The sequence below is a fragment of the Anarrhichthys ocellatus genome, unplaced genomic scaffold (assembly GCF_004355925.1).
Source record: "Anarrhichthys ocellatus isolate YVR2014 unplaced genomic scaffold, GSC_Weel_1.0 scaffold18, whole genome shotgun sequence".
NCBI classification, from domain to species: Eukaryota; Metazoa; Chordata; class Actinopteri; order Perciformes; family Anarhichadidae; genus Anarrhichthys; species Anarrhichthys ocellatus.
The window spans coordinates 6108868-6134428 of record NW_022280048.1 but is presented as its reverse complement, the minus strand read 5'-3'; the positions used below and the strand labels follow the sequence as shown (position 1 = coordinate 6134428).

General features: G+C 43.6%; 1 protein-coding gene across 2 annotated transcripts in view; it reads right to left on the bottom strand.

The window, feature by feature from the left end:
• Positions 1-25561, bottom strand: part of spns2 (SPNS lysolipid transporter 2, sphingosine-1-phosphate) — a 60815-nt gene that overhangs the window by 22019 nt on the left and 13235 nt on the right. For both annotated transcript variants that reach the window (XM_031856897.1, XM_031856898.1), the window contains exons 2-5: positions 21197-21262; positions 7358-7494; positions 3064-3215; positions 466-532 (exon numbers count right to left, since the gene is read on the bottom strand). In XM_031856897.1, coding sequence (XP_031712757.1) covers positions 466-532; positions 3064-3215; positions 7358-7494; positions 21197-21262 — 422 coding nt within the window. The remainder of the gene's footprint in view (positions 1-465; positions 533-3063; positions 3216-7357; positions 7495-21196; positions 21263-25561) is intronic.

The window sequence follows — 25561 nt, the reverse complement described above, 5'->3', positions numbered from 1 at the left end:
CTCACCAGAGACGACCCCCCCCCCCCCGAGGGTAAAGTGTAATGAAAGATGAATGTGTTTACAGCTTCTGCGAAGCAAAAAGCTAGCGCCAGCCTTGATCTTTAACAGAAATCCACTTTCCTTGCTGCAGCCATCGGATCAGAACTGAGCCATCACGACACACGGCCTTTTAGCTTGAACAACATATTAGAAGATGTTGACTGTGTTTGGTGTTAACATTTCTACATTTTGAGAAAGCGTTGTGGGAGGTCGGAGGCTCAACTGATGCTGATGTGGATGAATGTGAGAGTTGTGCTGCCTTCAGCTCTGTCACATCACTACAATGTCCCGGACCGCCTGTTCAGCCATGTGTGCGCCCCCGGTGCCTCTGCCACCACCGGCCCCTCTGACCCCAGATCCAAGACAGGCTCTTCATCTGTGTCTGTGTGCATGTTTGTGTGCAGTGTTGGAGGATGATGCCCTTACCCTTAGTGCCCAGTGCCAGTCTCCTGCAGCCACCTTGGCGCTGGAGCCCAGGATGTAACCCAACCCACTGCGGAGAGACAGAAAGACACAAACCGTCAAATACATTACTCTGGACCTGCTTCACTGAGGTCTTGTGGCGAGTGCACATTATATGTTAAGTATATGATTCAGTGTCCTGAAGCGTACCCTACATTACACACATCCTGTTTGTCTGCCACGTTGAGTGTTTGGGTACTTGACATAGAGAGCTTATGACAGTGTAACTGATCAAAGCACCGGTAGCAGCTTGGCTAGTTGGTCTATTTGTGGATGTGCGATTTGTGCACATAGTCACAAAATGCAGGTGCAAAGTTGCCACCCACGACCCGGCACTAACATGGTTGTCTGAGCCTGAAGGCTGCGTGTGGCACAGTGAAATGGAATTTCACTGCATTTTACTCAGGTAAAGAGTGTTTTGTGTGTCCTAAAGGGAAATAACAGTGAAATGCTTTGAGGGAAATGTTGCTAGATCAGATCAGATAAAGGGGCCCTTATGCTGCGATAAGCCTCTGCTGCTAGATAGCATCAGCATTTAAAGGACAGAGAGAGTAAACCGAGGGAATGTGCGGCAGAGGACCAATGGCTAAGTATGGGAGCATTATCGTCAACACAGTTATGCAGCAGTAAATACAGAGCTGATTACTCTTTGTTTATACTTGTTTGTGTTCTATGGCCTGAACTATTTTGATAAGAAATGAATCATCAAAGTATCAATCAGAGATAGCAATCAGAGATTGTGGTGCTTTTTAAAAAAAACTATTTTATAGACCAAACAATTAATCAATCCATTAATCTAGAAAATAAACCGTTAATAATCGATAATTTAAAAAGTTTGTTGCAACCCTTTACCCGGACGGCCTCTAGTAAGTGCTAAACACTAAAGTTATCCCCAGATGCTTCCATACAGCACATGAGGCATCGTGGACTGGTTTCACAGTGATGTGAATTATATTCTAGGACTTACACGACCGATTTTGAGGGACTGGGCCGTCTATCACCATCATCATAACACTAAATGAGGGAGACTCTTTTGAAAAAAGGGTTCTTTCAGTTAAGATGGCCCAATACCTTACTCCCTCTCATTTGTTATCCATCTTAGCTTATTCCTACAGTTTTTAAGCCTCTTCCCTAGATTTACTCAACAAAAGTCAATCAGACTTCCTGATTTCTCAGAGAACCTGTTTGTCTTCATGTGCAGAGCCTCTGGTGAAGAGGTGCTGTTTCCCATTAGCATAGCAGATTGGAGCAATAGATTGATTATGAAATGTAGCCAGTGTCTTTACAGTGGGTTCTTATCAGCACTAGCTGCTAAAGGGCCAAAAGATGTGTAACTGGTTTTACACACACATCCTCACACAGAGCAAAGGAGGAAACGGTCGACGCTCGTGCTTTCCATGATTAGTTCTCCAAAAATAACAGTGGCGTATAAACAGGCTCAGACAGCATATGATATTTCCAGTGAGTGACTAACGGCGAATGTTATCAGAGTCCACGCAGAGAGTGTTTGGAAAGTTCAACACCAACAATATAACTCAAGCACGAAAAATATGCTCACATCAAACAGCGGCGGCGCCACACAGAAAGAAGCCTATCTCCGCGGCCAAGTTAAAATTATGGGGGGGATTGGAGAACAGGGAAATCCATTTCCTGTGAATCCGGCCTAATTCCTGAGGTCATTTCCTGGAAACGGTCATAACAACCTCAGTGAAGACAAACAAGTGGGAGACTGGGTAGGAAGTTTGACTGCACTTTACTGAGGCGCACTCTTTCACCTTCTATTGTCTGTGTTGCCGGGCAGTTTACTGTGACCCAAACATTTTGGCAGCTCATAACACAACCACTAAAGGCAGTTTAGACTTTCCCTTGCACATTTGTCCAACTGTCTCCAATCTGCCATTGTAACTTGAGCGGCATGTTATACGTACATTTAATGTAATTCTAATGTTGACAGTGTACAAAGACTGCAGCACATTTCGCCTTTATTATTTAGCATTTCCGTGTGGGAAACAGCGCAGCATGCGACAGCACGGCACATGCTGCGAAGCACTGTACATAACAATAATCCTCAAGTGGCTCCCGCGCGGCATCCACCGGTGCATTCATCTTTTATTACTTGGCTTTGTTTGTTTTCTCCCTGTGGCCCTTTTTCTGATTGAATGAACTGAAATAATACCTGCTACTCTCACACCCCCACGCCACATCCCCCAAAAAAAGCCTTCCACCCTCCTTGAAGCTTCACACACAGCCGATTGTAAGTTCTGCTTGTCTTTCTGCAGAGAGCCTCAGCTCTTTGTGTGGCTGCCTCTGGGAAAAAAAAGAGAGGCAGATAGGAGCGAGCCTGGCCTCCATGTGAGGATAATTTCAATTATCTACGCTAATGCTCCTGATTTCATTGCACCTTTGGATTTAACATGTAGCGAACCAGCTGAATAGGATGAAATCACCAAACTATAGTTTCATAAATGTCGGCATGAAGATCTCCCATCTCCCGATATAGAACACGTGTCTTGTTGTTACCCAGTGTTTGCCTCAAGAATACAGGATCCGTCTGTCTCTTACCTTCCCAGGGGGATGGCCAGGTAGAAGACAGAGAGCATCATGGTGCGGCTGTTACTAGTGAACAGGTCTCCGATGATGGTGGGAGAGATGGAGGAGTAGCTGGACTCTCCGATTCCCACAAGTCCCCTGGAGAGTACAAACAGCCAGTAATACTGCAGAGAGAGAGAGAGAGAGAGAGAAATATCAGTTTTGTTATCAAGCTCTGTGTCAGAGCGCAATGTCAACCCAACAGCCATTTATCTTGGTCATAAGGCTTTTTGCTCACCAACTTTTCTTTTCCTGCACAAAACAGTCTATCTTTACCTCTCGCCCAAAGATACTTACAGTAAAGGTCTCCATTGTCATTGTAATCAGGCTTACAATGCACATACAGTACATTTAATAGCTTTCAGGCCATAACAGTTTCATCAGATTCAGTATGGATTCAAACGCAGATTTAAAAGTCAAAGTCAGATAAACGGAGGTAGACACTGGATGGACAGCGAATCACCACACGTGTAACAAGCATGTCGTTCATCGTTAATGAGACGCGATGACTTTCACACGCTCAATCCCATGAACACATGGGCCATCAAAACCATTTAAATATTGAGATTTTGTTGCACCTGGTCCAGAGGGTTGGACAAGGTCATTTTGATCAACCAAATATTTTTTGACATAATGAGATTGTGAAATGGCATCGCGTCAGCATTTCAATGTGTTTAATCCAACGTAGCTTTATTAGATTACCACGGCGTATTATCTTCCATGAGACGTAATAAACCGAGGAATGAAAAGATGAATACTTAAAATGCTTTAATAGGAGACTGCACGCTGGCGGGGGGGAGGGCACCTGTGTAGGCAGCTGGATTGTTAACTGTTTCCATGGCAACTACTACTGACTGGATGCAGACTGCCTGCCTGCAGACAGACTGCCCCCCCCCCCCCCCACAGTTTGTGATGCAAATTGCAAATATTGGCCACCAATTTGCATACTGTCCATTAGCCCCATGAGTAAAATGAGCTGCATGTAAAACTGGTGTCATTTGTTAATGTTGCAGTTCATGGTGATATATACTCAAAGTATTTTAATCCCTGTTTGTCTTACATCTACATTTCATTACATTATGTATTGTTGTTTTTTTTTATTCCCACCTTAAACATATGCACGTTGTGGGCTCTAATAATGAGTGTGTGTGTGTGTGTGTGTGTGTGTGTGTGTGTGTGTGTGTGTGTGTGTGTGTGTGTGTGTGTGTGAGAGAGAGAGTGAGTGAGAGTGTGATAAGGTTGCACTCTGTTGGGTTTGTCAGCAGTGAAAAGAGATTAATGATTGAGCCGTAGATAACCGAGGTTGAGCTGAGACTGTGATCCCCGATGACCTCGGCTCTCAGCCGACACTACAGTGCTTCATGCAGGTGGATGTGACATCATGTCATGAGGTCATAGACACAGCTATCAAACATGCTCTGGAGACTACACCACATACGCATACCTAGCTTTAAGACGACACTTAAAGCAGTGTGTGAAATACGACGGTACCGCGACACCCCTTTGATCGGCACTTGAGACCCTCTAAAAGCCTCAACAGCAAATGTTGGGTAACTTTACCCTGTAGAACGTGGAAAGCAGTGGATTGTTTTTCTGCTTTGACATCATTGTTAAACACTCGGTTAAAAAAAGGCACTCAGTTTGCATCGAATATGGTACTCTGACCCGAGGCCTCTGTGGTCCATTCTTTTTTTCTTTTTTTAGGTAAAAGACAATATTTTTCCACCTCTAGCCGGTTTGCTGTGACTGAATTGACCTGCTGTGCATGAGGTGAAAAGTTGTACAGTAACACAATAGTGTGTCAGGTTCGAGTGTGTGTGTGTCGGGTTAGCGAGAGAGAGGCAGAGTGCTGTGTGGGTTCTGTTTTAGGGCATAATTGTTGCGTGGTTGCCTCATTGTTAATGGTATGTAGTCTTTGTGATGTGTGTGCAAAGCGTGTATAGCCTATAGCTGATTGCTTTCCTTGCATCCATGAAATCCTGTTGTATTGAGTGTGTAAGACTTCAGCATCAAACCCCCATTTGCCACAGTTGCCGAACATTGTTTTTTTTCCTGCTTGATTTTTATGTGAGCTGCAGTGTTCATGATTGATCACAGCCGAGCGCTCACTGCTGTGCATCTTTGTGCTTGTCACATTGTATGGAAGGATTTACAACCGGTCTATTTTCTCTGTTTAATGTCCCACCATTTGGTGGCTGATGCTAGTCCTTTTAGTGTGTGTGTGGTCACCAGACTGTCATCGAAGCTTGAAACAGAAATGCTTAAAGCGGTGACGACAACAAAAAGCAACAACGCCAGGGAAGTGCCACAAAAATGAGGTCGTAAAAGCAGATTGAAAACTACAGTGACATAAAAAAGAATAAAGGAGGTTTAGGAAAATCAACACTTTTTAAACTGTTTTGTTGGAACAAGACTAAGAGTGTACAGTCTCACAGAGCCGGTAGCATGGATGTACACAATGCTAGTGTGTTGATGTTTAGCAGGTCATATTTACCATGTTCACCGTATTATTTTAGCGTGTAAGCATGCTGACATTTGCGCTATTGGCTATAAACACATTTAGGCAAATCTCTACTGTGATTTTCATAAATCTTTTGGAAAAAAATATTTACAGTTTACAGCACTTGGACAGTTTTCCTCAATTCACAGCAAACAATGATCTATTATCTATATAGGACCTACAAGGCTTGGCATTTGGCACATTTGATAATGCTACTTAGACTTTAGAAGGTAACATCTTCTAGATATCATCACTTCAGTGACTTCAAAAAGATACTTTGTAATAGAATGCTATATAATAATTTACTACCCCTTTGGCTTCAACCTATGTCATCCACTTGCTACTTTAGTATTCAGATAAAAACATTATTGCAGCTATAAAGATGACAATCGTGAAAAGAAATATAAACTGTCCTAAGAATGATTATCCATCCACGTAGTCACGCTGTATAACAACAGTGGTTCAGTGATCATTAACGTTGTCTCACCCTCTTTATTCACTAGATCAAAGTGTAACGAGTCATGCTTTCCATTGGATACAATTATAAATAGCCTGCCACGAATGTGTTCAATTTGAAATGCCCTTCAAGTGATACAATTTCACTTTATGGCAGTGGCAAAGTTCTGTTACATAAGATCTGTAGCTGCTGCAAATCCCTCCAAAATGCCCCAGAGTGTGTTGAATGCGTAATGATAGGACTCAGTTGTAAGTGGTCATTAACATTTCATTATATGTCATGTCTTTCATCTCTCATGGCGACAGCGCCGTGAAGCTGTTACATAAGAGCCATCTACTCTCATTTGATTGGCATTCAGGAACAGGTCTTGAGGGCAAAGTTAAAGTTCAGGGCAAAGGACTGCAGGTCTGGAGGATCAGTCCCCGTCTCCTCATTGGCAATCGACAGCCTTTGAGGCATTTGTCAGAGGGGAAGAGGCCCTTAATTTTATCTGAACAAGAAGCAGCCTGAATGTATTTCCTGCTTAGGCAAATGGCTGCCATCTTGCCTCCAGAGCAGATGAGTCTATAGGAGATTTAAGTCAAAGGAAGCCCTATTGAGACATCTCTGAGCTGTCATTCCCTTCCACAGCTCTGGGCTGACGAGCTTCAGCAGTGAGCTGGCTTAGTCACTGGAGAGACGACACTGCGGGACTCCACGACGCTGCTCTGCAGACATGCCACGCGCTGCATGAATTTACCTAACGTATAGCTTTCAATGCCACACATCTGCCAGTCGAGCAGCTTCAGATTCTCAGTCTGTTGGATTTTTATTACACCTGTCCATCAAGACTGCATAATGGGGTCCGTCTGCACACCTCCACACACACACGGAGATCCTTTTACTGTAATGTGATGGCCACTCTCAGCGGGACACCCCTCACCCCCCGCCTCCCAAGAATAATTTTATGGTTTAATGCATCCAACACCGCCCGGCACACTGGGGCTTTTAGAGATATCACATCTAAATCCGCTTGTCAAGGAGCAGTGAAACTACCGTCTTATCTTCTAAAGCATTGTAATTGAGACAAGTCTGAGGCATGGGCCTTCATTAGTTGATTGGCTGGTAGCCAGTGTCTGAGCGAGAGAGAGAGACAGACCGGCAACAAAAGGCAAAGCTCGTGTCTGACTTAACGAGCGTGTCGTCTTTTTTTCACTAGCCTTAACATGAAGCATATCCAGATCACAGCAGAATAATTAGCTCCTCAGTGGGGCGGCGGACTAATAGAATAACACCGGATCCTCTGTGTGAGAACGTGTGCGATGTCGTACCTCTTTACTGATGAAGGAGCTTGACAGAGTAATAATGGACCAGAAGAAAATGCCGCAGCTCAGGATGACCTTTCTGTTGAAGCGGTCGCCCAGGTAACCAAAGATGGGAGCCGCCACCATGAAGCTGCAGATGAAGACTGTGGAGAGAGGAAGGAGAGGAGAAAATGTTACTTTGGACACAGTGACAGAAAGTGACTACTGATTTAAGTTACTGATGCAGTTTTCAGACTAGGTTTTGCACGGATTTGGCTATTTACAGTATCACGTGTTTCTCCATTGTACTTTTCTGTAAAAAAATAAGGACTGCCAGAGGACACCTCCATTCATCTCCAACCAATCAGGATTCAGATATACTTCACCTACACTTACTTCAAGAAACATATATATGCAGATGATACAGCACTGGGAGATGTCACTGAGAAAAGTGATGTTGAATTTGTGAAACGAGAAGGGAGATGGACAAATGTAATGACGAATACAGTAGCTCTTAAAAGAGAGATAAGATAATATGTTTTCAGTTTGTTGGGATCAAACAAATCAAAAAAAGTGGTGGAGGAAAAAACATGTCAGTCTTCAATGTACCACTGCTGGAGTTACATTCAAACTGACCCGATTAATAGCAATATATCACACATCAGGGCCAGAGGAGGCTGTGTGTCCATCAATAATTCCTCCATCTTCATTTCTCACAACCAGACTTATGTGTCAGTGAAAGGAACACAAGCGCTTTAAAGTGTGCTCCCCCTAACTTCCCCACTGCTGACTGGACAACTTGTTCTCAGGCCTTTTAGTCAATATTTATGAGGAGGACCATCCTAAACAGACCTGCATTTTTAATGCTCACAAAACCGAGTTTGTGCGTCTATGCAGAGGGGAAGGGGCAGAGATGTTACTCTTGACAGCGCCGAGGGGAGCTAGGGAGGCAGGCTTGAGTGCTTCGACACATCATCAGCATAAACATACAGAAGAGGGAGGAGATGAGAGGGAGGGGGAGGGGGAGGGGGGGGGGGGTATATAAGACACAGGCATCACAGTCCCACAGCTGCTGAGGCCAACCAACAGGATGAGGGACTATAATCAGATTATAGCTTAACTGTAGTTTTGAACATTTGATATTAGGGTACGATAAAAATAGAAAGAAAAATACTTTCGTAACAATCTTTTGCATGAAGAGTTACCCCCAAAAATAGTGTAATGCCAATTATTTTACATTACTTTGTTGCTGGTATTCAAGTCGGTTATGAACTGTACCCCATTTAATAATAACCGATCAGTTCAGCTCCAACTTCATTTAGGACGAGTGTATGTCCATCGTATATCATTACCCATGCTTTATTCTCTTTTTGTTCTTTTCTCTATCTTTGTGTTTTTCTCTTTTCTCTTTCTTCTTCACTGTGGTTTAATTAATGCTGTAATGTTTTATTATCTTTCCTTTTAGATTAGAAAAAAAGAAGGTGAAAACCATAAAGCAGCAGGAAACATGCACATAAAAACGTATCAAACATATGGTTGAGGGATAATTTCAGATTAAGAGAACTTCTGTGTGTATACTCATTTCTACAGAGCTGCAAACAATAGTCATTCTGTACTGTAATCACATTGCTTCAGGGAATATAGTGCCAGCGATTTAGTTATTCAATACATTGTAGAACATGGTGTCAATAACACTGGCTCATTTTGTAAACTAACAAATATAACACAAATGCAAAAGGGATTTATTATTTTTTTTTAAAACACTGAACCTTGCACAGTATTTGTTTGGGGGAGGAACCTTTGCTTTATCAAAATTAACCTCTCTGGGAAATTCTTATGTCTTAAGATATATAAATTCATATTTCAAGTATATAATATAAAAAATATTATGAGTAATACGTAGACAAGAACACACCCATAATGGTAAAATACACATATCCTGCATGACCTCAATATCATTGTTAAAGAAATCTCATTTCAGAAAATGAAATGTAATCTACAATCTAATTTAAATCTAATTTGAATTATTATTAATGAATGAATCAATTACAATGTAGGTTTTCACAGCTGCTGGGATTGCTTTATCCGCTCATTACAGATAATGAGTCTTTCCCACCTCAGTATGTATGTTTTCCCTCTCTGCCTCTCGACTCTCCTGTCCGGTCTCTCCCTCTTGTTGCCTGTGTGTCTCTCTCTTTCTGCAGCCTCCATCATGATCATTTATGTGGCTAAGTGCTGCAGGTCTGTTGTGTAATGCTAAATGACACTGATGACTGCTCAGTGCAGGTCGGGCTCACTAAAGAGTTTTACCAGCTCGCCCTGCAGCCAAAGCACTAGTGGGGAAACCACACACACACACACACACACACACACACACACACACACACACACACAGATCAGGGTGTTCTGCGGTGCAAACTGGAGATAAGATGAGGGAGAGGTCCACAATCAGCCACCACCAGCTGGTTCCACGTGGGCTCTTAAAAGCCAGGGCCCCAGAGATCATTACTCTCTCTGTTTAGCAGCTTGTCAAAAATGCATATCGTCACATCATTAACTGGCCTATTTCGAGTCATTAGCACATCACCACCATCCCTCTGTGTGTCTTGTTTTATGTAATTTTAGGCTTGGCTTTTGTCCTTAAGGCTCATTATCACCTCTTAGCGGTGTCAGCACATGAGAATGAAGTCAGGTCTCGAGTGTGCACTCGCACTTCTTTGGTGTTGACCTTGCTGCTTATTCACCCTACTACTCTCGGGGGCAAGGGGAAGGGAGGCCTTATGTTTACATTGCTTTAATATCCTGCATGTTTGGTGTGAGTTACGCTCCAGTAAGCAAAGCAGAAGCTGAGGAGATAGAGATAGCATCAACTCTTTGCCAAACTTAAAAAAACCTCAAATGTCTATGATACCATTTTTAGTTTTAATTTTGTGAAAACATTGTCGACTGAGCGACCCAACAGGGCACATGTGTCATAGACATTTTGTCAGGAAGCTGCTTTGAACTGACAGAATCATATGATGATGAATTGCTGTCACAAATAGATGCTTTCTTTATTTGACAAGACTCAAAGAGGAATGTTGTCAGGTTGCTGTTTTTTTTAAGCAAAAACAGGTACACCCTTCCAAAGAATTGGCTTGCGTTGCTGCAGTTTCTCTTTCATCAAATTCTTTCTTATCAAAGTTGGCACCGACAACCTGCTGTGCTCTACGGATTTGGATCGAGAGAGGATGTCGAGCTTTGTTTGACCTAATTCATAGATTTTCAACGGAATAGAATATCTGAAATAGGCCTTTGCTTAGAATGACAGTAGGACATATCATCAGGTCACAATATACAGGGAAATACCTGCTGCTATTAATTTGAGCAAAATCTATAGGAACCTTTCATGATGTCATTTCAAGCAATTAATCCAATGTTACACTGTATATATTAGCAGATTGTTCACATACATACAGCATAGGAATAATCTGCATTGTATAAAACACTTGCTGTTACTGAGACCGGATGCACACATGTAACCTTTAAGGAGGCTCATCTGCTCCCAGGAAATGCCCTGTCACTGTAAAGACCTTACTAAACCATCACACTGTTCTCATGTCAGTCTTCTGTGAAGGATGTAAAACCTACAAAAGAGGAAATCTGTCAAGCTTGGAAACAACGATTTCCTGCTCATTTTGAGGGATCCAGCATGTTTTCTTTAAATAATGCTGAAAGACCTGTTCACAAGGCTGTATCGTGTCATTTCAAAGAATGTTATGAGAGCAGCATGATGCAGCCCTAGTGTATGATATGATTCATTAGAAAGAATGGACTCAATGACAAGGAAACAAATGTGCTTAGTCTATTGTAGGGAAGACAAACAAAGGATGACTAAGTAAGTCTTCACAGATGACAGGTCACACCCAAAACCTTTTATTGGAAACGCTTCTTGATTCTTAACTTAACCTTCAGAGGATGCATCTCACTTTGCGGTTTGGAACATCTTGAATGAATAGAAAGGTTTGGTATACAGCTCCCGAAATGTGAAACATGCATAAGATGGTACCCGTCCTTATAAGTCACATTCCTACGCTGGCCACCATTGTCTCTCTGTTTATTCTTGTTTATGCACAGATTAGCTGTGGCTATTCGCCAAAGATGGCAATCTGTCATAAATGAACTAAATAACAAATCTGCAGCAGTAAAGCCTTAACAGTGAGGAGTTGATGTCTGGAGCTGGCGTACTCTGTGGTTGTTTACACTGCAGGCCAAAAGGGAGGAAAAGTTTTCATAACCTCTTTTAGAGAACAATGGTCAGAATTTGCTTTTATTATTGAGCCCAAAATGATGTGGAACACCTTGGTTTGCATCTAAGTATTTACAGATTAGATTAGATAAGGAGAACATATCTATGTACATTTTTCAGTGTTGCAAATAAAATAAACTTAAAAAAAAATACAAGGCAGGATTCATTTTCATTTTGATGATTACTATTGTCACTGTTGGCTTGTTGTTATGATAGCTGTCAGTGATCTATTTCTGAGGAAACTCAACCGTACATTGAGAAACACCTTAAACAAGTTCTATAGTTTCAGCTTATGCAACATATCGCTCACTACTAGCTAAACAAACACACATTTATTTTAGAACCATTGTTTATCGTTAGCCGTGAGTGATTGTCGATTCCACACCAGCAGCACAAGTTAAGAAAACAAGTTGTGTGGTTAATTAAAGCCAAGGACATTCATGACTTCATTGTTATGTATGACAATGCGGCACGAAGCCATGCGGTGAATATGGAGACAATTCCCTGTCCCTTACTGAGTTGTTTGAACAATTAAGGTCATTTATTAATGTCGCCTCGTCTGACTGCAAGGACCCCTTTGAGGCCAGTCTAGGAGAAGTGTTTTTTGTATTTTAAAGCCTCTATAGTGAAGATAAATGAACCATTACTCCTTCTTAACTATCTTTATCCTCTTTGTAGCCAGAGATTGAAGCGAAAAAGTCTCTTGAACTTCCTTTGTGTACTTCAGACAGAATACTGTATATAACAGATGAACCAAAAATCTCCACAAAGAATACAATGAATTCTTATTTCAATGCTTCAGGTAGGAGTGCCAAACTGGTTCTGATGTCTCTTCAAACTCCAAATAAGATGCTGTGCATATTTCTCACAGTCCCTCAGTATGCAAATTACACCAATTAGCAAAGTCTTTGTACATTACACGAGAGGACAATGGCTTTGCGGGAAGTCTAAAAACAGAATAGCATGAGAGACACTGGAGTCACATATTTAAGTATGACGTTGCTGTGTTGTCTCTTGTTGCTCGATACCGGTGAATCACGCTGTATGTGTCTGCTGGTTACCTCTTTCTGATGTGAATAAGCACAGTGAGGCCTGACTTATCACCCTTTTATTATCCTTACCGTCATCATTTATCATCTCTTATCATTGGTGACACCTTATGAAGCCTTGAAAACCTTATGAAGTATGTCTCATGGTGAAGTGGTGCCATTCATCAGTGTAGCATTGTACACTGAAAATGAATTTAAATTGGTTGGTCTGATTATGCTTCTTCTTCTTTCAGATTGGTCCCCTGATGTTAGATTTTTTTTAAATATATCTTTTATGAGACATTTTACAGTAAAATAAGTATTTCGAGGCATACGTTTTAGCAAGCTGAACCCTCACTGGCAGATCCCCCTAAACAAACACACACACACACACACACACACACACACACACACACACACACACACTTTTCTCCTGCCACACACAGGGAGACTAGAAACACCGGACGTCCAGCATTGATTGACCAGCAGAACAATAGCTCCTGGGATGACTCACCCCTATGATTCAATGCCACTGTGAATAGAGCATCAGGGGGAGATGCAGACACACGTATGTTGTGTGTGTGTGTGTGTGATTGATATTCACTGAGCCTGTACAGATGTATTTCCCTATGAAACACTAGTTCCCCTGAAGAGAGCACCTGTGAGGCTCGGCATAGAGCTGTGGGATCCCAAATGCTCAGCAGCCCATTTGATCCTTTTTTATAAACAAAATATATGTATATGGAATAATTATCTTGACGGCGACTGACAGTGTTTGTAAAAGTGGAAATGGAAGTGCTTTAATGCACCTTAATCCAAAGCATACAATGCATTCAGCTGTTCCCTTTGAGGTCCTTCCGTCTGAGAATATACTTTCAAAGTAACACAGATTCAAGTGCTCCTACTTGAAAATAGTTTTTTATAACTTAATATAGAAATCAAGTGGCATGAAGCTACTTCATGCTGCAGTGGCAGAATGCAAAATGGAGGATTTCAGGGACACATTTGATCCTTTGGGTTATTGTAAATGAAAATTGATATCCATAATGTATTTGTTACCTGAAAGGATGCAAACCAATCATGTATTATGCTCTCTACCTCCTTAAACCTATATCTCACCATTTCGGGATCTCATCTTTTTTTTTGTGTTTCCCAATGTAACCGACCACACTGTCATCCAACCGGGAAACCAGACAGGTCAGACAGTCCGAGGAATTCGAATGTCCTTCAGCTGCCAGAGACAGAATTAGAGGAATAGGAGAAGAATATCCTCTGTGCAGGTCTGGACATGTCTGCAGGCTAGGCGTTGTCATGGGGTGCCATTTACAGCACTGCCGAGTGTCACTTTGACCTGTTCACTGTGTGTCTCGGCGTCAGCGTTCAGCACATTGCTTTCATAAATACAGCTCCCCTCTTCAGTGTCTTTTGAGCCTCTGCCCTTTTCGTCATTACAAGGTTATCTGCTCGCTGCAACCGGAGGCGTTAATATGGATGAATAATGTCTGTTAGTCAGTGAAAACCGCTTTGTTAATCTGTCCTTGTATCGGCTAAATCCAAGAAGGGCTCAAGTCTTTGCAAATATTAACTCTATTATCATACAGATTGAATAATCAATTATTAATGGACTGTTACTTCACAACAAAAGAGTCAAACGCACAAATTGCTGCTTCAAAACTGCTAACAATTAACTGAATTTTTGGGCAGAGAGATTAAGTCCATATACTGTATATATGGGAGATTCAGCAGCTTGTGATATGATGATGTGTAGTACATTTTTTATATAAATCTAATGTGGGAAGTTCACTTTAATGATAAGTGTTATGGTTTTCAGTTAAAGGTTGTGTACCGTAGAAGGCACAGGCAATGTTGTGGAAATACAACAGGTAACCCTACAAATTACTGTCAAGGATATCAGGCACTCCGACCACATGTCACCCATCTCACTAAAGGATCATAAGTACCAGATAGTCTGTTACATCAAAATTCTACTCTGCAGCAGACACCAGAGATGCATGGACGCAGTTATAGACAACCGATAAAAAGACACAGAATGAATGAGTCTGCCACTGCTGTGTGTTTGGCATGAGCTGCTGGCCGACACATCTCTGTCAACACCGCCCACTAAATCTGTGGCAAAACAATATTCTGTCATAGCGTTTTCTTAACAGGGTGAACCTTTCACAATAAAAGCATTTCAGATCTAAATTCTAAACGAGAAATGGGTTTTTTTTGGCAATTTTGGAGTTAAAAGCCTGCTGTCTTTACAGAAGCCACAGGTGTCCTGATTCCAACTAATCGTGGACATTTGTGTTCACACTGAAAAAAACCTGAAGTTTCCGTTTGGACATGTGACGCAATTTACTGGTGGAGGAATCCTCATTGTTTACAGGAAGGAAGTGACTGCATCAGTTACAATCATGTTTTACATTTCACAACTAATCGTCATAATGCAAATGTGCAATTATAGTAAAACAGAAGCGTAGACAGATTCGGTGTGCCCAGGGCCCAAGCCTTTGGCCTTAAGATGTATTATCATCTTTTCTTGATATAGCATTTTTGTAAAATTCCCTTTTGAAAATGTAGTATGATTATGAAAATGGTTTGAAGGTTTTGTAAATTAGCTGATTAAATGGTGTCGTAGTGAAGACTTGAGAAGTAACTTTTGGTCATAGAAGGTCACAAGAAAGCTGGTGGTCTTGTGTGCTCGTAGCTGTGGCTCCGTACTTCATTTGATGTTCTCGTATGTATTCTTTTACAGTTTGTTGTTGTTGGTTTTATAATAATTAAGGTGTGTGTTTTCACGCCTGAAGATATGCTCTGCTGAACGTAGCATGTATAGAACGACAGGCTGCAGATGGCAGTAATTTAACCCGTCATTTTCTTTTCTCTCTGCCTACTTGTTATGATATTCAGATGGAATACAAATGAGAGAAAGTCAATATCATTACAACAAAGGTTGGGATAAGATGTTACATGTATTTATATTAACTTGATCTGGCTTCTGACTGAAATAGTGCAAAGACAAGAGATGCACTACAACAGAGGGTGGGACAAGGAGTGGTATCTTCCTTTCAGTCATCACCAACTAATCAATGATGACCAGTGCACTGTGGCAACAGTGTGTTTTCTGTCAGGTGTGCAGTGTGCTGGGAGTGGCAGCTTTGTTCCTTCTTCCTCTAATGATGCATGGGACTGCCTGTGGAGGGTGTGACACATAACTTTAGTTTGAGTAGGACACCTGAGCCGACCAAAGCGTCCCAACTCAGACATTCACATCACATTCTGCATTCCTCACATTTCTGATCACCGCTAATTCCCACCGTTCAGACTCCACCAGTGTTGGATTACCAATGCTGTTTGATAAATGCCACATGCAGCCTGGGAAATATACCCGTGCAGCAGTCTCTCGCCTGTTTCTGTCAAACACAGCCGCTAATTCTACATAATGTGAACTGCTTCAGTTACTCTGAGAGTTGATAGCTTGTCACCGCAGCTGCAGCAGAGCTCTCCGCTACCTGCTCAGTGCGAGAGCTGCAGATGGGGAGAATTACACGCTGCTACAAATACCGGGCCGGCTGGCAAGAGTGGGCGTGAACATCATCTTTTGCGCATTACCAGCACGTATCATAAGCAAACACATCTGGTCGGAATAAAGGAAGGCGCTCGCTTGTTTTTCGCCTCTGTACTGAAAGCAAGAAACGGTAGTGAGATGTGCACTCAGTTAAGTTCCAGACTGCAGATCCAAGCTGCAGCATTAATAAAAACATGTAGTTATTTTTTCCCAGGGATACTTTCCTGTGGCTGGTGACATAGCACCGAACACACAGATTACTGACACATACACACACTCTTTTAATGATGATCTTTGACCTTGACTTGCTAGGGTTTGTATGGACCAAGCACATGTGTTTGGCTAGGAGGGGCGTGGAGAGTGTGTGTGTGTGTGTGTTTCTAATTGATCTGTTGATGTCACTCGGAGCAGAAAGAGTGGAGCAACCTCCCTTGGCGTCAGGCAATCGATTGGTGTTCAGCCTAGTTTTCTGAGAAGCTGGAGAAAACATCACCCCAAATCTTGTTGCCAGAAATGCTCGATCACTCCCATGACAATGGAAAAAAACCACCCGCTGTTTGTGCAGTTTCCGTGGTGCTTGCAACTTAAGAGGCGATTAGAGATCTGATTGGACATTTACATGAAGAGGGGTTGACCGCATGCTTGTTTAATTGGCCTTAAAATCCTGATTGGATTGGCAGTCCCTCATGGGCAGTGCTGCTGGTTCGTTGACAGAAAGCGTGGGGGAAGGAGACGGGGAGCAGAGTGCCAATCATCGCCCAACAGCTGCCCTCCTCCGAGACGTGGCCTATAAAAACAGCCTGGGATGGAGACACACACACATACACCAGCGCTGTGATGTCGATGCAACATCATGTCATCGTTCTATTCTTGTCTCAGCAGGAGAGGAGGCCGCTGAACACCATCACAATGCAATTATTTGACTTTGGGAATCAATAGTGGAGAAGATTAAACCTCGCTGCCATGCATGACCAGAGAGAGGAAGTCACAGGTGGCTCTTTCTTCTCCCTCCATTTCCCTTCATCCCTCCGACTCCTCTAACTCCTGTAAGTTGACAACAAGGCTACAACAGCTGCCAAACTAGAGGGAGAGAGGAGGCACCGAGGGATACCAACGAGGACAAAATAGGAGCAGCTGTGAGTGGCCAAAACAGCTGATCAAGCACTGATTCCCACTGTGTCGGGGGAAATCAGAGATTCAACAATAGAAACGTTTGATTGACACTCACAGGATCCAGACAGCCACAGCTCCAGCACGGGATAAAAAACTCAGATTTTTACGAAGTACAATGCTGACTTTTTGCGGTTTCGGCTTGAAGCTTTGTATGTGCAGTGTAAGTCCGATGTGTTGGCGGCGCTCAATCCTGAAGTCTTACACAGCACCTGTGGCCTCATTCCTTACAGCTCACATACTGGCTGAATGGCAGACTGACACCATGTTAAGACTGGGGCTATGTCAGTTGATGTGTATGTGTATGCGTGCGTCTGTGTCTGTGTGTCTGTGTGTCTGCGTTGGTGTCGTGTTTCAGACAAGGTGGGCAGCCACACAGAACAGGGCACAGACAGTCTGTTTTGAGCGCCGGCTCCTTATTAAGCTGCCGCCTCACTGTACATCCAGCCTGACTGACCCCAATAACTCTGCTGCTTCCATGCTAAACCAGCGGCGGATAATTACTCTGCCAGCTTCCATTGTGAGGGATAATTCATCCCATTAAGAGCTTTTTTTTCCTTATTTGCCTCAAAGCACTTGGATACAATAAACTTAGCAGGAGAATACCTTCCCTCAGATTTTCCCATCTGGTTAACAAAAGTGCTCGAAACTCCGCCCCCAACCAAAGGTAACACCATCTAGGTGAACCCCCTCTCGTCTTCCTCTCCTCCATTAACCTTTCGTGCCCTCCATACCCTCGGGACTGGTCCTGTTCACAGCTGCGTGTGAGAGTCACTCGCTTAGCCGCAGCCCAAGGGCCATTAGCGCGGAGGCCTGTCATCTCCAGAGGGAGAGCTGAGCTCAGGCCGTACCGGGGCCCTGACAGGTCTGCTGAGCTCAGGTGAGACCACATCCACATGCTGACGGCTCAAACTGCCTTCACCCGCTAACCTGAGTGACAGCTCTGAACACCTCATCCTCTTACACAGAGGCACCAATGACACACATGAACACACGCACACAACAGAAATGAGCGCATACCTCATGTCAATTTTTGTTGTGTGAGCTGCTTTTGAAACGGGTTGAAGTCGCCAAATAACAAAAATAACTTGTGCTGCGGAGGCTGAGCTCACCACAGGGTATTTTCCATTTGTTGTCCCTCAGCATGAAAACACCAGCTAACAACCACCACACTGCACTATAATCATCCCCCCCTCCTTTATTTGTATCTGTACCTTAAAACAAGCTAGGGAGAGGCAACTATCTGTAGCGAATAATAACAAACACTTGATTTTCATTAGAAACGGACACAGTTATCTAATGCACTGATTGTGGGCTTGTTCTAAGAAAATTACATTTTACCAGTCAAAAATAGACAACAGATAGACGTTTTTTTGGAGTGCAGCAATCAAAATGCAAACACTACAGCAGGTCTAAATGCTCCTCCAGTGCTCAGTCAGCCTCGTGTTTCCCAAAAGCAAACAACTTGTCATTAACTTCTAGATATGGGAAATTTTTCATTCCAGTAGTCCTGATCAAGAGCCAAAGAAAAGGGTCAAAGCTATCCTTTGCTCAAACTGAGCCAGAACCAGAGTTCATGAGGTTATTCTGACTCAGACTTGTGTTTGTTCTACGACTTGGATCATGCAGTGCGTGGCGAGTGTTTTTTTTTTTTTAAGTGTGAGGGTGACCTGGCAGCAGAGAAAGCAGAGAAACTCTCACCGCCTGTAAAACACCTACGTTGGCAGTTTGCTTTCTCAGGTGGACGTGAGCCGCCAGGACAGAGGGAGCGAGGAAGGAGAGCAGGCAGAGCCGGGCCTGGCCTGCAGGTGCTCACAGAGGCAGGGATTGTTCCCTCTGGAGACGGAAGCAGGGGGTTGGGGGAAACCGGAAAGTGTATATGGATATGTGCAAACACATACACGCATACACTGAGACTCTCCCCTCCAGCTCCCTGATTACGTCAACCTCCTAACCTCGCCTTCACACCTAGGCTCCTCGTCTGGGCCTACCCGATCACACAGCCCAAGGCCCGGACACCCAGCATTCCTCAGGCCAGTGTGACAAAGAGGTCGCCTGGGGATCAGGGGCCGAACAAAGTCTGAACCATGACGGGCTGGGCCGGGCCAGGCCAGGCCAGGAAAACCAAACACACAGCAGCCCTGCTTTAAAGCAAGCCAGCTGGGTGCCTCTCAGAGACCTGCAAACGTAGACGGTACATAGGCCAAACCAGCTACACATGCCCCACCACTAACACACTGTGTGTGTGTGTGTGTAAGTGTGGGGGAGTTGGTGCTAGTGCGGGAGTGGGCATAACTCAAATAATGAGCCAATGCAAACAGAATTAAGAGTCGAACACCCTTCACAGGTTCCTGTTTCTTGTTAAGATTTCGTACAAATATCTGGGTGCAGGTCAGTGTGTTTTCACAAATTCAGGCACCCTGCTGATTAAAGAAATTGAATGAACGTCTTTGATCCGACACATCCGGACCATTAGCAGTCTGTTCAGGCATAAAATGGAAAAAGTTGCTTTGATACACCAGACTATTTCATCTTTTGACCACTGCTGCTAACAGAATCGAGAAAAACATGAAAGATATGGAGATGACGGAGAAAGGTGTGTAGAGGAGAAATAGTTTCTGATAGAAAATGAAATTGGAGTGGAACATAAACCCTTCGTGCTGCAGTGAAACTGGGTGGAAATGAAATGTGGGATTGATAAAAATGGCCTATTCACTGAAAAGCCAACAGAACACTGACTTCTTTTTTTTCCCAGTGGATATTTCTGTCCTCACCACACCATTCAGCTCACCTAAAGTTAGTCTAAGAGCATCAAGCAATGGGGGGGGGGGAACACTGGGCTGTATTCTTTCCCCCTCGGTCTCAAGCCCGCCTGCTCGCCCTCAATAGCACTTTGTGTGCAAGTTTGATGGTGTTTGACTGAGTTTGAGGGCACAAGGAGACGAGATGGGGTCCTGTCCTCCAATGAGAGGCCTTTGCAAGGTATCTCCCTAAAAGGTGGATTCATTGGGGTCTAGAGTGGAACAGGAAACCCTGCCCTGAGCCGGAGTGCTCAGACGCTCTGGGTACATGTGTGCAGGCTCTCAGGAGAACAGCCGGCCTGGCTCCAGACTGTGTTGTCCTTTCTGTTGACCTGCCCTGCTGATGCTGTTAGGAAATGTCACTCCCTCACTTAAGCCTGCGATACAGTGGTGCTAATAATTCAAACATATTTAGAATGTTCTAAATAAATAAGTGCAAACGCCTCAAAATTGTTGCTGGTGTAGCTTTCAGATATCCTTCCGATCGAATTCTTGCAAAAGAAATAAGGCAGTGCTTTATCTTGTAACCTTTTGAATTCTGTTGAAAGGATCTGTTCCTGTTTCAGCTTTGCAGACTATAAATCAGAGGCAGAGAAGTTGAGCCAACTTCTATCTGCTTTTTTAAGAAAACCGATAAAAAAACTGGTTTCCATTTATATCCTATGAGTAATAGGTATAAAGGAGAAGGATTAGAGGCATAGGTAAATTATTAGTGGGTTGATTATGTAAATCAACCCGGCATCGACTGCAGCATTACTAGTTGTAAATGGTGCTGTCGATATCTCTGCCAAAGTAAAACCCTCGTACTGTTAATGTGTGAAAACAGCATTTTTTGCTGTTGACTATAGGTCATGGTCTCAAAACCGCTGCATTGCTCCATCCAATTTAGCAAACACCAGCAGCACAGCAACAGAGTTGTGCAGTAATTACCCCATCACACAGAGAATGTGTTGTGGTGTTGAGCTGAGATTTTTCACATGTGTAATTATAGGATTAGAGGAACCTTACCTGTTTGCAACAAGCCGATTCCGCTGTCTGATACCCCATAATGCCGCTGGATGTCGAGCAGAACACCTGTCAAGAGGAGGAGAGGGAAAACATAAATGTAGTTTCAAGACATAATAATAATAATCATACTTGAAACACTGAGCACTATTTAATTTATTGCTAAATCTATCTTCTTTTGCGGCTTATGATTATTGCCGGATATGATGGATAGACAGGCTATCATTCACTTAACATCCCTGAAGAGCAATATAATATCCCCGATAAGTGCACTCTTGGCTGCCATACAGTGGTCAACTTTCCGTAAATGCTCGCAAAGGTTTCACTGCCGGGTGTTATTTCAGTTTTTTAACCGCTCAACACACGTCCATGAAACACGCAAGCACGCTTCCATCACACACACCTTCTCCACCATTAGCCTCCTAGCACAGCTCGGCAGCAGCTGATTTTGGTTTTTCCAAATGACACTGCAACCGACCGTGGGAGGTTGTGGTGGCTCTCATCAGACACACAGGAGCAACATGACATCGCTGCACCGTGAGAAACCACAAGGTCTTTGAAATCGAGTTAAACCTGTTGGTGTAACACCAAAAGGAATTGGAATGGAGGGAATTTTCTTACTGTGCATGTCTTTAAATGCTTGGCAACAAGGTAGCACAAGGAACGTGAAGAGCTGAATATCTGCTCATCGGACATTATGACTCCTGTGTGTGTTCAACGTTGCCTGCATGTCACATGAAACGTGAAATGCAAGTGAAATCTCATAAACTTTTCTTTTTTTTTAACACGTCATAAACATCAGACCGTCGAGATGAAGAAGAAGATCAGACGGTGATTAATTAAGGGTTGAAGAAACCCCTTTTTATGGCTACCATACAATATTAAGCCCCAGTAAACAAGAAGCAACACGTCTCATCAAATGAATTCTGCTCCTCTCGAGACCACCGGCTCGGAAAGGTTCAAAGGCTTATTTTTCAAACTGAAAAGAAAAGGAAGGTTGCAGTCCAGATGCGTGTGCTAGGCAGTGCTGGCTGAATCTCTGTAATAAACTGGCAGGCTGGGATTGCAACACAGCTCATGAAAATGGAACAGAAGCATGACTAACATTTTAAAAAGCTGGCTGCCTCTGATCTGTCTGCTCCTCTCCTCCGAGCCCAGCAGACCAGTGTGAACCGGCGTAACCTGACCTCCAGAGTCTCTGTGACTTTCAGAAACCACTCATGCATCACGTCCTTGTGATCTCCGGGATTTTCGAGCTTGGTAAACGGTGAGAAGGATCACAGCCCAGCAGGCAAATAATGCGCTCAACAACAATGGCCGTTGTTTCTGCTCGCCTTGTCTAATTGTCAACAAAGCCGGTGCGATACAAGGGCAGGTGCAGGTTGGACTGTGACTGCATGGGAGCAGAGACATACGTCAGATTCCTGTCATGTGAGTCAACCACCTGCCCACATTCCCACATTACGGGGCAGCATTCTTGTTCGAGTGCTGCACTCGAAACTCTCTGCCTCGTTTCCCTTTCGTGATGATGTGACTCAAAAGGTGCTCCCGTGCTCATTGTCCGCCAATGTCAGTGAAACCAACAGTTCAGTTTAAACTGAAAAGATAAGGAGGAAATAAAAACTGCATAGTTCGATGTGCTTCACCACCTCTGCATTGTGCATGTTGTAGCTGTGCTTCTTGCTAGCAGGTCTCACGGCAGTCGGAGCGCACAGTGTGGTAATTATGCAGCAACTGCCTCAGGGCAGGTTAGACTCAATTTACTTTGCTAGGCAGGTAAATCGCAGTTCATATCCAAGTCCAAGTTAGGGTGATTACTGAAAGAAGTCTGATCATATTCATGCACCTCAGGGATTTAGTTAATCTGATCACACACACACACATCAGGTTGCCATCACTACATGGCCTTGGCAGACAGGTTGGCTGCGACAGTGCCTCGGCCCCCCTCCCCCTTGTCAAGTCTGTCAAACAGCGACAACAGGGTTTTAACAGTGTACTGTACAACTGCAGCTGTACTCTAATTAGCCTGGAAGAAGTTCACACACACACACACACACACACACACACACACACACACACACACACACACACACACATGTACACACAGCCTGCTGGGAGGGGGATTCCTACGCCAGATGGTGGAGCGTCCCTCCTGGACAGAGTCTGCATTTGTCTGAGCCACACCCGTCTACACTAACCGCACAATTACCGGACGATTAATAAAGGTAGAGTTGGCAAAACATGCTATTCACTGGAACAATAGGAAAACAGAGCCGTGGGTGTAAGATGAACTAGAATTGTCTGATGAAGTCCTCCAACTAGGTCTATTAAAAGCACATGAAGCTATTGCATGAGAAGTTATTGTGAAGAAGCAGTGAAGCGGTGGATGGTAATGGTGATCAGAGTATCAGTGTTTGTTTTACTAGATTCGAGTGCAACGAGCTGTGTAATGAAGTGTGCTAATCTGTAAAGGATTACAGAGAGCCGGCAGCTCTGTGTTTTTGTAGCAGCCTATCACAACTATCATCTCTGATCTCAATGTTGGCAATCAAACTCTGTCCTTCTGATTTCCCTTCATCTCCCCTTTCTTTTTTTTCTCCTCAGCCTGAGATTCATCTTTTTGGACTTTTTTGAGGTAACAACCGTGTCTTATTGGGAAAGAGAGTCTCAGTGATATATATCTGATAATGCAGTACCACAGTACCACAGGCCCTCACCCATGCAAGCTGGCAGCTCCCAGTTTAGTTGCCATGGCGATGCTGTACCAGATAAAGGTCAAGAAAACCACAAAGGAGCTCAGCTTGCCGAAATCTCAAAAACTGCCCTTTTTTTTGAATGCTAAGCTCCTCATTGCGGTTGCATCTCACAATGCAGTATCTGCTCACATGTCCCTTAGTTACACAGGTTATTACATGATGCCTGAAATACCAAGTGCAACACCATAGCAACACTGACAAGAGGGACATTTAACATTAAAGCTACATACCCGGTCACCGCTGTGGTTGCAACAAGATTGCATTTAACGTTAATGAGTTTCTCTCGGGCCTCCGGAGGGGAGAGGGGGGGGGGGGTTCATCTGAGCATGACAGCGAGTGTGATACATGGCAGGAATGTGGAACTTCCTGACGGCACACAACAGTAACACCGGTTACTTCCATCTTCATTCAAGGTAGCAGCACACACAGCACAGCCGCTTCACAGGCCACTCCCTCTGACACACACACCCAGCACAATGCACACTCCTTTAGGTTACCTGCTACAGCCGATAACACATGAGTGAACACACTTGAAGATGTTTTCCTGTTGCTTTGTCATTTATTTATCTTTCTGAAATTTCTAATCCATAAGTCCATTTGCTTCGGGTTCATTCCCTTGACGCATAAGTGACTTGTTCTGCGATGTGCAACGGCACAGTCCAGAGCCACATTATTTATTGTGTGACGCTTCAGAACCCCTTTCATGAATTTCCTGGGATGCTGAACCGTACCACGCGGCTGCAGACAGCTTTACTCCTTGCAGTCAGAGTTGAGTTGAGACAAACAGTGTCTGACACTTATTCCACTCTCATAACGTCCGCCTTTATGACCACTGTTTTCAGTGTAGCTTGAGAAGAAATGACTCAAACTGGTGAACACGCCACAAATGCTGCATTCAGAGCAGTGAATGATCATTCTTCGTTTATGAATAATACTTTCTTTCAGTCGTTATACGTCTACCAGCAGAAGACTTACTAACCATACAGGCCAGGGCTTGTGAATCAATGTAGATCAACACAGCTCCCGAATACTGAGACACACATCTTGTTTTTTTCTTTAGCATCATTTTTTGAAATAAAAAACATCACATATACAATTTGACAGGCAGAGGTTAACTTCTCCAAAGTCTTCAGTGAAAACAACACGACGGCGTGATCCAGACGAAACATTTAAATGAGGATACAGCATGCTGTTTCTGCAAGGGCAGCTTTTCGTGTAGTGACGCACTCTGCCAGCATTGCTCCTCTGGGACCAACATACACTCACAAACACACCGTAAGTGAACACACACACGCTCCACGCCCCATACGGCCATACACGGATATGCACGCACAGAACTACATCAGCTTGGAGAGGACAGATTTCATATCAAATCCCCAACAGAGACTCATGGATCTCTGGCCCCCCTTGGTTCTATTTCTGCACATAGAAACTAGGCTAAGAGGAAGGAGAGAATAGCAGTCCAATTTAACAGTGACGCGCGTTGGAGAGACACACAGAGAGAGCAGAGGAGTCATGAGGAAGAAATAGGTGGTGGCTAAAACCGGGTCAGTCTGGGCTGGATTTGTTTTGCAAAGCATTTGTTTCCATTGTTTATATATACATATATACA